Source organism: Ictalurus furcatus, chromosome 6 (assembly GCF_023375685.1).
Source record: "Ictalurus furcatus strain D&B chromosome 6, Billie_1.0, whole genome shotgun sequence".
Lineage (NCBI taxonomy): Eukaryota > Metazoa > Chordata > Actinopteri > Siluriformes > Ictaluridae > Ictalurus > Ictalurus furcatus.
The window spans coordinates 24846310-24860329 of NC_071260.1; the positions used below are offsets into that span (position 1 = coordinate 24846310).

The 14020-nt window shown below is 39.8% G+C and overlaps 2 protein-coding genes across 3 annotated transcripts in view; one reads left to right on the forward strand and one right to left on the reverse strand.

Annotated features, from left to right (window-relative positions):
- The first annotated feature begins 1821 nt into the window (after positions 1-1821).
- Positions 1822-9796, forward strand: desma (desmin a). Its single transcript, XM_053627256.1, has 9 exons — positions 1822-2510; positions 5724-5784; positions 5924-6019; positions 6940-7101; positions 7304-7429; positions 7683-7903; positions 8068-8123; positions 8605-8699; positions 9310-9796. Exons 1-9 carry the CDS (start codon positions 1939-1941, stop codon positions 9349-9351), a joined length of 1431 nt encoding a protein of 476 aa, XP_053483231.1. The 5' UTR covers positions 1822-1938; the 3' UTR covers positions 9352-9796.
- A 3297-nt stretch (positions 9797-13093) lies between these two features.
- The window catches only part of tmem198a (transmembrane protein 198a), a 34950-nt gene continuing 34023 nt past the window's right edge, over positions 13094-14020 (reverse strand). For both annotated transcript variants that reach the window (XM_053627259.1, XM_053627258.1), the window contains one exon: positions 13094-13826. In XM_053627259.1, coding sequence (XP_053483234.1) covers positions 13674-13826 — 153 coding nt within the window. In that variant the 3' untranslated portion in view covers positions 13094-13673. The remainder of the gene's footprint in view (positions 13827-14020) is intronic.

The following is a 14020-nucleotide window of genomic DNA, read 5'->3' on the forward strand; positions in this document are numbered from 1 at the left end:
CAGAAATATAGAAAATTCTAAAGGGTTCACAAACTTCCAAGTACCACTGTAGTGACAAAGCTGTTGAGAGAATGAACTGGAAACTATGCAGTAAACTGATAGCCTGCAAAAAAAGAGAAACTGTTCTTTAACCTGCTTGGCTATAACTGGATGCTTTGGTGCCATCTGTCAGTCAGAACTGCATGCTGGGTGACTGCAGTCTGTTGTGATTTTGGAAGTCTGGACGTTTCTTGTTGCTTGTGATGAGTTGCATGTATGTAGACTTAAAGTCACAAGATCACAAGTTTAAAATTAACCTGTTTATTGAAGGACTGGTCATCTCAAATGGCGTGCAATTTGACTAATTCAACCTGCATGAAAGCTAGATGTTTGATAGATGATATTTTTCAGTATATTAATAGTAGGTGTGTGAATTCATTGGTTTCCCCTCTACTCTACATCTAAATAATCCAATTTGCAGCTACTCAATAGCTTTGTTTTGTACATCAGTGCTTCCGTGTTTATAAAGATGTTCCAGTTGAAGAGGTTAGTGTTAAAAGTTGTCAAGTCCAGGCTCTCGTGCTCTCTGAAGGGCCCTAAGAAGAACATTCAAGGGACAGTGTTTAGACTAAAAGCCTATTAATAGCATTGACAGCAGCAGCTGTGGACCAACACAGACCATTCAGGCAGGGGAACAGTACTGCAGACAGAGGGGGGGAGGTGGGCATGCCAAAGCTCTTACAGGGTTTCATATTATTCAGAGAATAGTCATCTAAAGTGCTGAATAAGATGAGATATAAGGCACCTAATTAGAACGACAAGAAATGGGAGATGAATTTGGCCAGGTGATATCCTGAGCTCTACTAGCATTAAATGTTTCTTCAGTGTAACATTAACACAACATATTTAGCCAACCTTAAATATTTTTGTGTTATCGCCAGTATAAGACTTCACAAATAGTTTCACTATGATCAGGTCCATCATTCAAAATGATAAAGATCTCCAAAGATCCAATAATAGTAACAGTAACAGTGACAGTAGTTTGTTTCAGGCATGTAGAAATCCAAAGTCATACTCTCTTCTTAATGATTCATGAATCAATTATTACACTATGCACATAAGAAACAACATTTTATCTGTATCAAGAAGGGAAATCTGATTTTCTCTGTAATAAGAGACAAGACCTCACAGCCAAACATGAATGAAGCACTGAATCATGGTTTATGAGCTTCTGTTTTCGTCTTCCCAAAGGCTGTAACATTCCATTCTACCAAACAGCCTCTCGCCCACGGACTTCCCGATTAAGTGTGAATATCAGGCAACCCACCACACATGGAAGGCCTGAGGTGTGTATGAATGTAGCACAAAACAGAACCATGATCTAAAATAACCAACGGCAAAATGGATGATCTTTCACATGGCATATGGACCCTTAGATTTACGTCATGCACTGCTAAAAAGTGTTTTCTAAAAAGCAATTGAGTTATAAGTGTTTGTGTAGAGTTTTCCTGAATCACAGCAGATTATACCCATGTATTCCTGTAAATAAGAATAATTTTTGTCCCAGCTTATATGTGATACAATTCCGGGTTGAACTGGAAAATACATTTTTAAAAGATTGTGACAGTCACTGAACATTGATTTAGCATGGAATATTAGACCTCAACTTACTAGACTTTCAAGTAACTGAGTCTAAGCAACTGTTCATCACCACTAATTCACTCATGCTATCTATCTCACACACTTACTGGCATCTACTCCACTCAACTACTGGAAACTCCATGACAGCTGAGTGAACAGGATGGGCTGAGGAGAGGGGTGATTAATATGAGGGAGGGGGTAAAATGTGACCAAGGCTACATATAGCAGCTTTCCTGACCACTGATCTTCATTCTATCCAAGTCTTTCAACCCAGTTACTTTCTTTCCAGCACACACCCCAACCCATAACTTCACAACCATGAGCAAGAACTACTCCTCATCCGCTGAGACGGCCTCTTCCTACCGTCGAACCTTCGGCTCAGGTCTGGGCTCGACCATGTCCAGCTCCCTGTTTGGCCGTGGCTCTTCCGGCGCTTCCCGTGTTTCTTCCAGAGTCTATGAGGTGACCAAGACCTCCTCTTCCGCCCCCCTTTACTCACGCCACCGCTCTGGAGCATCCTCCTTCGGCTATGGTGGTGGAGCCGTGACACGCTCCTACGCGGGTTTGGGCGAGAAGCTAGACTTCAACCTGGCCGATGCCATGAACCAGGATTTCCTGCATACACGCACCAATGAGAAGGCCGAGCTACAGCACCTGAATGACCGCTTCGCCAGTTACATTGAGAAGGTGCGCTTCCTCGAGCAGCAGAACCAGGCCCTGTCTGTAGAGATTGAGCGCTTGAGGGGCCGCGAGCCCACACGCATTGCTGAGATGTACGAGGAGGAGATGAGGGAGCTGCGCAGGCAGGTGGACGCGGTGACCAATCAGAGAGCTCGCGTAGAGGTGGAACGTGACAACCTGGCTGACGACCTAGAGAAACTCAAGCTCAGGTGAGAGAAATTTCAAAAGATAGTTTGATGAGTTGCAAAACATATACAAAGCTTTCTGTTTTCTATATCTGTGGGGTCAGTGACACAAAGCAGTGATTAAAATGTTTAAATGTCACTTGAATACAATGGGCATAACATTATGCTAGTTGCAATAATATTTTTCTCAACAATAATAAAACTAGAAAAAATACTTTGAAGTATGTTACTTCAGTGTAACAAGGTTAAAAAGTTAAAAAGTTCAGAAATCAAAGTAAATGAATAGTGTTGCATATTTGCTTAATACATATACATATATTCATAAAATAAATCAGTGCTGTGATAATATGAAAATCTGTGAAAATCTTTAAGAAACCCTGCCATGCATCAATTTTCTAGAAAGGAGAATAAACAGATAATAGCCACCTCTGGAATGAGTCTACTGGGAGACAGATTATTTTGACATATGTTGAGATTCCAATGTTACTGTTTCCTTAAAATATGTACATTCAATTAGCATTGAATCATTTAACACAGTGAGTCTTTAGCCTAGTGTTAAAACTTCTATGCGCCCCACTATTCTGACCTTTGTTATACAACAGGCCTGATTTAGACTGGAAAAAAGCAGACTCTCTCCATAACTCATGTATGTGTGTAACTGATGAGACCAGAGAAAAGGGTGATACAAGATGTACAATTTATTGTAGAGTTTATATTATAGTGGGAGTTTATATCTCATGATATTCTTGAGCTTCTTCATAAAGGATATTTACTATGGCAATAACAGTGAATTGCTGTTATTTGAATTTAATGAAAATGTATGGTCTAGGTTACAGTATTTGACAATAACATTGCCCACATATGAGCAAAGACCTTCATGGTCAGGTTCCTGGAATACAGGACAGCGCTGTTTCTATCAGCCATATAATATTTCAAAGAGCGCCTGTGGAAAGTTCAAATGTGTTATTTTTCACCAAATATTGCAGAAAAGCAATTTCATTTTAGCCTGCAGATATTTTTTTTCCAACAGAAGATTCAATTAGCAGCTATAGTGTCGGTGAAGGCTAAAAAGTTGAAAAGGGAATAAGCTCTGGACACAATTCCAGCTGTTAAAATATAAACACTGAGTGCAATCATGAATCACAGAAGGGGAGAGTAGGTAGACATGGAGGGTATTTAAAAGTACAGAGACTGTTCTGGAATTAAGGTGTGTAACAGAGAGTGAGAGAGTGAGAGATAGATAGATAGATAGATAGAGAGAGAGAGAGAGAGAGAGAGAGAGAGAGAGAGAGAGAGACATTCTGTAGCTCATATATGAAGTGTGTATGATACTGGGAGTGTGATTTGACATTGCTCCAGTTGCTTTCGTAGCTTCAAGAGGATCCACTGTAATGTAACATGGCTCCCAGATTAGTAAGCTATTATTATCCTTCTTGATATACCCAACCCCCCCAGCACTGTGGAGAATTCTCATCTCCTAAAATACCCTTATCTCTCAGCCTCCCCCAGTGTGTGTGTGTGTGTGTGTGTGTGTGTGTGCGCTTGTGTGTGCGCTTGTGTGGTGGAGTGAGTGCAAGGCACTCACGGAACTGTAGGCATTAGCTTATAACTACCCTACATTAACAATAATGATTCACAGTAACTGTTTTCAGGCTTGTAAAAGCAGACTCTATTTCTAGCCATTGCTCAAGCAGAGTGGATCTCCACATTAAAAGGACACCCAAAAAGCGTAAGAATGAGGACTAGCTTAAATAAACATATATGCAGGGCTTACAAAGAGCAATGGCACCTGTTATTAAGTGTTAACATGTCACAGTATTGCAGTTCAATCGTATTTCCTGTAACATGCCGTGTAATTGAGTGATCAGCCATGGCATAGTGATAGTCATGGCGTGACTCCCACATCTGTCATTGAAATATTATCAAACATAATCAGCATGCCAACAATGACACGCATGCAACCAGATAGGTGCTACATAGTCTATGTGTAGCCATGTCAAAGGACTCAGGGACATCAATTTTAATGGCCAATGCAATTGTGTGATTCCACATTGGCTAAATGCCATATCCTCATTGACCCCAGAGTCACACCAGAGCATGTCCCTTGCTCTTTTTTTTTTTATTATAACTTTTCCTCTATAAATGGAAAGCAACTGCATTTGGGATGAATGCCTGTTAGGGGAAGGGGTGGGCAATATGGTAAAAATATCTAATCGTGGTCCATCACAAAAATAAACTTGCACCTAAATAGAGTGAATATTAAAATCAGAGTATAAAAATACACTTTTAACCAGATGAAAAGTGTATCACATTTTATATCACAGCACTGTTCAATACTCGATTCTGATTGGTCAGAAGGTGTTTATTAGTTTTGTATAACAGCAGCTCTGGCAATAATGCATGGCAAATCATGAGTTTATGTTAATGTGCTTATTCTAATATGCTATTATTTCTATAGTAACAAATAATTCACTTGTATGGCAGATTTTTCACATAATTTAAGAAATCACAGTGGCATTAGCCAATCGTACTGAAGGCATCTGTGAGTCCATGTATGTGGAAGAGGACATATAGCGCTTTCCTCTATGTATGTTACACTACCCTGTGACACAGCATGAGCAGCAGTCTGAAAAGATGCAATTAGCTGACTTCACATGTCTCAGAGGAAGCATGTGTTAGCCTTTACCCTCCCCAGTTGGTAGCTGTCATGTGAAAGGGCTGATTGAAAGAGAGCTGGTTGGTGGGAGGGAATTGGCAGGTGACCAAATTGGGGAGAAAAGAGGGGGGAGGCTAGAGAGAAAATGACTTTATAACAGTTATAATGTAAGTGAGAACTGGAACTAACTTGGTTTGTGGATGATCCAAACCATAAAAAGGAGAAAAAGCACATCATTCTGTAATATTATATATATATATATATATATATATATATATATATATATATATATATATATATATATATATAAATTATTATTATTATTATTATTTGTAAATGTAATCCTTCACAAATTGTTATTGTATAAGAGTGATGTGTTGTTATTGATTATTAAAATAATCAATTTGGTAAAAACATATCTTGGTTCTATAGCTAAAGATTGCAATATATAAATATATATAATATTTAATAAAATGTTTATGTTACCTCAAAGAAAGGGTTTGTTTGTGGTGTGAAACCTTCTGTTAAACCTCAGAAGTACACATGTTTGAAGGTCACTGACCATTTGTGCTCTTCTGCAGACTTCAAGAAGAGATCCACCAGAAAGAAGAAGCTGAAAATAACCTCTCTGCTTTCAGAGCTGTAAGCCCCCACATCATGTTCTAAAAAAAAAAAAAATCAAATGTTCATCTCTTAAAACCTTCAAATTCATTTTTTTAAAATGACTCATTTTACAGTATTTTTGTTGTAACTACAATGAATCCATATGGCTTTTCTGCAGGATGTTGATGCTGCCACTCTCGCCAGGCTGGACTTGGAGAGACGCATTGAGAGCCTTCATGAGGAGATTGCCTTCCTCAAGAAGATCCATGAGGAGGTGTGTGCGCTTTTCAGACCATTCACTTAGTCACACATTCATTCTCTCTCGGTCAGTCATAAATGTCATGCAGACATTAGCAAGCTATAAATACTCCTGATCTATTCTATTTCTGTCCAAATGTAAATCACTAAGCATATAAAAGGAACGAAGCGTGCACACACGTACACCCACCCACATGAACACACACATGCCAAATCTCCAAAGGTTAAAGTCTTTCATGCTGTCGTCTTTTTTTTTTTTTTTTGTCTGACATTTAAGGGTAAAACCTTAGCCTGGTGTGTGTATTTGTCAGCTGTGCTGTGACAGGGAGGGGGCAGTGTAATGCAATGGAGCACATGTATTTCTATAATTAAAACCTGAGAGAGAGAGAGAGAGAGAGAGAGAGAGAGAGAGAGAGAGAGAGAGATTCACACGCAGCTGTGACACAGAACAGGAAAAAAAAACCCAGTCATGTCCCACGTTGTCTATTTCACCGTGTGGACTAGTTTGCATTAGTCTTTAGTTTTAAAGAGTTGTTATACTTTTGTATTCATAGTGTACTTTTAAAAAAGGTCAAATCTATCAAATCCACTCCTCAATTCTCCTACGACAGAGAATGGTCCCTATCATACAGGGGTTTTAACTAGACCCTATATAGAAAGAATTTACATTGTTTCATTCTAATCCTGAGCATATTAAATGTTAGGAAGGTACACCGTTAACGGTTAAATCTAGAACCTCAGAAGTTCTGCAGCTAGCCCAAGAGATGAGAGTTCTGTGGAGAACCATACAATTCAGTGTTTCCCCATTTAAAAAGGCATCCAAGTAGAACCACTCTATGGATCTAAGAACGCTGAACTCTCAAAAGACCTCTCGAAAAAGCCACAGAGTATACACATATTCAATATTTTGTCTCTATGTCGTCTTTGTATGCACAGGAGATCCGTGAGCTGCAGAGCCAGATGCAGGATACTCAGGTCCAGGTCCAAATGGACATGTCCAAGCCCGACCTGACCGCTGCTCTGAGGGACATTCGCGGCCAGTATGAGGCCATCGCAGCCAAGAACATTTCAGAAGCTGAGGAGTGGTACAAGTCCAAGGTCTGTCATATGAATACAAACACTACACAGTACATATAATTATCACAACACATTAAGGTCCGAGTAAAAAGATGTAAAATTACAATCCACAAAATCAACAGCTTCTTCCATTCAATATCTTACTAAATAAGCACTGACAGTCAGCTGTCCTGCCACTGACAAGTAACCCCCCTGACTGCTGCTTATTTTCTCCCTCCTCCAGGTAACAGATCTGAACCAAGCTGTGAGCAAGAACCACGATGCATTAAGACAGGCCAAGCAGGAAACTATGGAATTCCGCCACCAAATCCAGTCCTACACCTGTGAGATCGATTCCCTCAAGGGCACTGTAAGCCATATTTAATCTCACATTCCTCATAAAGCCTGAAGGAATAATTACCAGCACCCACATCAATGCAAACATGAGCTCAGCCTCAGCACACCTGGGTAGTTATTAGCAGGTCTTTAATATTTTGCTTAGGAGTTTGGTGGCGATTTACACACTGATATAAACTGAGAGGCTCTAAAGGCCAGCATTTTGCATTTTAAGGGATTGTTTTTATCATTCTTTTTAACATTTTACTTTTACTCTATCTATCTAGAATGAGTCTCTGATAAGACAGATGAGAGAGATGGAAGAACGGCTGGCCCAGGAGACTGGTGGTTACCAGGACACCATTACTCGTCTGGAGGCTGAGATTGCCAAAATGAAAGATGATATGGCTCGTCACCTTCGTGAATACCAGGACCTCCTTAATGTCAAGATGGCCCTGGATGTGGAGATTGCCACCTACAGGAAGCTGCTGGAGGGAGAGGAGAGCAGGTGAAGAGGGGTCAGGAATAAACAGAGGAGAAAAGAATTGTTGCATGTTTTTCATTAGAGTAGTATTTTCATTTTGTAAAGACCAATTAGGAAGATGTTTTTATTAGTGCGTTCATGTATATCTTTATATTACATTACTCTTACTTGACATTTCAACTTTTCAGGATCTCTCTGCCTCCGCAGTCATATTCCTCCTTGAACTTCAGAGGTGATGCCAGAGGTGAGCCATTTATATAAAAATAGACTACATCTATTTACCAGCCCAGAGATTAAACAGACACCCAAACTCCTTAAATTCTCCACCAGAGGGAGCCACTACGTCCTAACAATCCTGTATCCATAATGAATTATAAAAGCATTTATAAGGCATCATGTAGCATCCATGACGTCGTATAGGGCCCAAGATAAGCCTGCTTAATTGTTATAAAGCATGAACCTATGAATATAATACACAACTTGCAGTACAGATAACATACAGAACAAGATCTTACGTTACAGTGCATTGTAAATAATGCCCAGAATCTTGTTATTAAGAGATAGCTTTATGTAATACATTATGAATACAGGATTCATAGGAAGTGTAAACCTATTAAAACTGGAAGTGGATAAATGCATTAAAAAGGGAACCTTAACAATTCAGTACAGAAAATAACATGATGTAGTTCAACAATCTAATCTAATGGTGGTTGTGGATGTTACAGAGACCAGCCAGGAGCATATCTCACAGCCACGTTCCTCTGAGATCCACTCCAAGAAAACAGTTCTGATCAAGACCATAGAGACCCGGGACGGAGAGGTGAGACACAAACATACACACACATCTCTTTAAGGTGTTAGTCACCTTTTCATCGCTTTGATGATTTATATAAACACCTCATTGCTGTTCAATTCCTGAAATCTTCAGCTTGCTTATTTTTCATCCACCTCTAGTCTAAGGTGAGGCAATGAGTGCCATGAGGGCTCAGTGTGCAAGTTAAGCAGCAGTTCCATTTTGTCTCCTTTCTCACGCCTCCTTTCGCACCTCCTGATGTTTTCCTTAGAGAATCCAATCCCTTTACTTTAAAAAATGTCACTGGACTCAACATATGGCTCTAAGACACTGTCAGCCTGCAGCATCATTAAAATCCACTCAATACTAATAATGGCTGTTTTTCCTCTAGTGCCAAGGAGCGTTAATACTTAAGAACTCATTTCCCAATACACAATTCATCATTACATTTTAAAGATTTGCACCGACCCAATTATTCTTATCCGACATAAATTTGACACACATTACACTGAATTCATCTTAAACCGCATTGTGTCTCTGTTCCAACACTTTATTTACCTTACACATCTTCCACATATTTTACTGAGAATTTTATGCATCCTCCATTTGACTTGTAACTGATCTCCTCTTCTTGAAGGTTGTCAGTGAATCCACACAACACCAGCAGGACATCGTGTAAAACAGAGAAGAAAGGCAAGAGACAAAGAAAACAGCAGCAGAATTTGATCCAACCAAGACATTTCCAAGCCGCATAGGCCCTCTGTTTTTTTTGTTTGTTTGTTTTTTTTAATATCCTCAGTGATGCTATGACCCATGATTCCAGGCAGCTATGGAGGAATAAAGGAGACAAAGCTGAAAGTGTGCAAAGGCCAAAAGATTATGAATGAAGATGAAACCGTGGTAGTCATTTGTTAAAAAGAAGGTCAATATTCAACTGCTAAATCTCTGAATTTTGTATGCAAGTGTATGTGTGTGCTTGTGAGTAAGTGGGTCACATGTGCATCATGATTTACTGCATACCACCATACGAGGCTTGCTAACTGATTTTGTGGATTCGTTAAAATGAAACTTGAAACATGATCATACTGCATGATATGATCAAATAAATGGCAATTTCTCGGCAACATGAGACAATGTTAATGGTTCACAGATTTGGGAATGGGAACTACAATAAAAACCTGTTATATAATATAAAACATTATTGTTAGAATTGTAAACAAAAAAACAAACAAAAAAACAAAAACGGTTCATTGATGCATATTGGATTTCATAAACTGGCATTTACGATGGTTTAATACACCATAGGTCATCAATCTTACTCACAAAGGCTGCAGGATTTTATACCAGCAAACAGGACTCATGTAACAGATGTTTGAAGGGGAAGATGAATCGAGTGGACTCAGGTGTGTCTCCTGCTTAGATGGAATGAAACCCTGCATACACACCTGTCCTTTGCAGATAAGATTAAAGACCATAACACATACAGACAGGTGACAAATTAAAGGACACACCAGCATAAAGTGCATTAATAAGGTCATGGACCAACACAAGCCACCAGAACAGCTTCGATGTGCCTTAGGATACATTTCACAAGTTGCTGGAATTGTACAGAGGGATGAACATCATTCTTTAAAAGATACTCGATATCACACCGAATTCTCCTATTGATGTTCAATTTGGTTGATATGTGGTGACTGTGGAGGCCATAGCATATGATTTACACCATTTTCATCCTCATCAAACCATTCAGTGAGCCCTTGTACACTGTGGATGGGAGCAGAGTCATCCTGGAAGAGACCACTCCAATCAAGAAATGGTCTCATCATAGGATAAACGTGATCAGTCAGAAGAACTTTGTACATTTGCAGTGACCTTTAACTCTAAGTGGATTCAAACCATACCAGCAACATGCCTCCCCACTCCTTTAAGGAGCTACTCATATATTCAGATTTTTTCCCCTTGGCACTTATCTTTAGCTGGAGCAGATCCGCAAACGCAGTTAGCTGCTGAGCTCCTTTTCAATAACGTTATGCTTCACTTCAGCGACAAATGTCAGCTCAGCCGAAAACAGAAAAAAAGTGGATTTGTGGAATTTCTACCACTGTGACCTTTCCTATTCACTGCTCATAATCAGCACTTCTTATTCCTTATCCACCAAAAAATATGTCTGGCTTCACTGCTCTAATCAAAGCTCAGACTCAGCATCTGATCAGAGCATTAAGAGACACAATGTAGACTAAGAGATAGCAGCAAAAGGGCAAAAAGCTTTGTACCAACACTCTTTAATTGGGAAGATAAACACACTCTCGCTCATTATCAGACTACAAGTCCATATATCCAGCTGCGAGTACTGTTCTAGTAGGAGCAGGTGCTAATGCCCTCTCTCACTTTGAAGGCATGCAGTCTAGACACATCCTCCAGAGAATATGGGCACATTAGCAGCAGGATCCCAAACACTGGGTTGTAACTGAGAGTTCATAATCATGCTAAAACTGGTTAGCTTTTCTCTCATCAGCAGTCTGGACCACCTCAAAGCAGACACATGCACAGCACACACAAATACATGAAAGAGAAGCTTTGAGGAACTCCCTGAGGTGGCTGTGGGATGATGGAAAGTTTTAAGCAAAAATGCCCTTTCGTAGCACAGGAATCAGGAATGGATTTGTGCAGAAACTGGTTATTTTGAAACAGCCAAGCAGAGACAGCTAAATTTAAAAAGCCCTTCAGTGTTCCCCAAAACACAAAGTCTAGGCTGGAGTGCCTAAATTTTATTGCAAAAGGTGGAGCTTTCTCAGCTGACAGACAAAATGATTGAGCGGAGATGTGGGATGGTAGTGGTCCACATTATTAAAGATTTCGTACACATTTACAGAGCTTGGGGTACCACAATACAACACTAAGGCAACTGTTGTCTGCGTAGATGTGAAGAAACAAGTGTGACTGGGAATAATTACACTTTTTTCCAATACTTTCTTTTTTCATGCAGAGCGGAAAATGTAGTTTATCATGTAGAACAGGAATCTGATAACTCAAACAGTCACACAGTATCTCATTACTTTCCTATATTTGCTGCCCTTTAAAGAGAAGCAGCAATACTAAGCTGATCTGATTTTTAATCTTCCTCTGTGTGAATTAATTCTGAGAAATACAATTTTTCACTTTCACAGAGAAATTGATTTGCATCCTAGCTCTACTTGATCATACTATGGCTGATGCATGGGCTGAAGTCATAGTGTATATGTGAGATCTAAATTCAACCTACCTTGGAGCTAGAGCAAAATTAAAAAGAAAAATAATTTTAAAAATAGCACAAACATACAGAATAAAAGTCTTTAGAAGCACTTTATCATAGTCACGTTTGTACAAACACATGCAATAATAATAATAATAATAATAATAATGATAATAATAATAATAAGCAACATGGGCTCATCTTCTCCAGCTGACAACCTTCATCCGACAGTTATTTTTAGACAACAAAAATGTTGAAATATAAATAGACCCAGTAGACCCATGATGACACTGAATCAGCATTCAGATGTAATTAAGTATTAATCAGAGAAAAATACACTAAACATGACACTAGTGGTATAATATGTACAAATATATTCAACATTCAGCTAAATGTACAAAATGTCCAGGAGCAACTGATGCTGCTGTGGTAAACGACTGTAAACAGAGTGAGGCTGAGCATTTCAGGGTTTTTTGTTTGTTTTGTTGTTTTTTTTTTGTTTTTTTTTACAGTTTTGAGATGAGACGAGTCTGAAGATGAATTTACGCATCCACTGGAGGAAGAAGCAGGATGTAAACAAATGTGAAATTCAAATGAGACAAATTACCACGTTGTCCTCCTTTTCCTCATACATACACATGCACACTATTCCTCCCCAAACATACACAAACGGAAACACACACACACACACTCTCTCTCACACACACACACACACACACACACACACACATGCACGCACATATATAATCCCTGTTTAATGTGGCTGGTCCACTATTATAAATCTTGTTCACTCTTGTTCAGTCAATACCTTGGTCTCATTGAAAAACCTTCACAGTAGACAAGGACACTTTAAATCATCTGTACAGAAACTCCTGTAGTGTTCACAGTGTTACCTGCATCATTAGCGTAATCCGGTAATGCTTTATCCCCTGCAGGTCTAATGGGAGTCGCTGCTCAAAGCTTTAACTAAGCCATATGGGACATAATGAGAGCTAAATTCAGTCTTAATTAGACAATGAACAATGGTGCCTCATTCACCAAACCTCCTGACTGAGGTAAACCAACACCAGCTAGTAGACATTCCTGGCAGTATATGTTTCAGTAAGGGCCCTTTAAGAGCCTTTCCTTGTAAGAGTGCACAGAATTGGGCCAATAGTCCTGACAAACGAAGCTCACAGTTTTCCGCTGCCGTAAAAGGTACAGCCTCATTTGTACTGTAAACAACGTTTCGTGAATAGAGTGCATCACCATAACTGGTCATTTTTCTCTCCCGCATGGAAGAGCTATAAAGTCTGCTGCCGTGAAACACGCTGTCTTTACGTAAACACGTATGATTTACGTGGATGGGAAGGCTTCAGAGCCATGCCGCATTTGGTCCAATGCTCAGTCTGCATAATGTCCCCTCTGTAAAAATGGCTGACATAGTAATGAGCCCATTCTGCTTGCCAAGGGACAGCATAGAGTCAAATAATGGCCTGGGGAGCCTTGGAGGGCCAAACACACACCACACACACACAAACACACACGCACTCTCAGCAGCACACAATTTCAATCTAGACAGAGAGAAACTATTTCCAGTCAGAGCCCTGATGAATAAGGCTGTTGGCGAAAAACATTCCTCCCCAGGGCATCACTTATTACACAACAGAGCAGAGCCATGGCATGTGGGTCCCCAATATAAATGATTCTTCTCCTTTCAGACTCTGACCTGAGGACTGCACAGGAGCAGGCCTGGTTGGAACACCGCCACTGAACACAAGGGGGCAGGATCACACTCTCACTGCAGGTCCTGTATGGGCGGTCAGGGGGACCTGAGAGCCGCAGTCATAGTCTATATCCACTGTATGAGAACTGCTAACCAATCTGCCATGAGAGTAGCCTCGTCTGTCCACGTGTCTGTCCCGGAAATGCTGAATATAGCTCTGGATGAGAGGAGACAAGAGAGAAAGGCCATAATTTTAAGGACCACAAGTGGACCTAGGTTTGGAAATATTATATTGCAACTAGAGATACCGATAATCGATTATTCAGAGTGATGTCGGCCAATACCAATAACCGATACCGATAGTTCTGCCTTTTATACCTTCTTTTAAATTAATAATAATTAATTTAAAAG

What these genes read in the sequence shown, in the direction of transcription:
- desma (XM_053627256.1), top strand. Translation starts at nt 1,939, where the DNA reads ATGAGCAAGAACTACTCCTCATCCGCTGAGACGGCCTCTTCCTACCGT. An exon ending in TCGATTCCCTCAAGGGCACT is followed by an intron (nt 7,430 to 7,682) that starts GTAAGCCATATT and finishes CTATCTATCTAG; the next exon opens with AATGAGTCTCTGATAAGACA. An exon ending in TAGAGACCCGGGACGGAGAG is followed by an intron (nt 8,700 to 9,309) that starts GTGAGACACAAA and finishes CTCTTCTTGAAG; the next exon opens with GTTGTCAGTGAATCCACACA.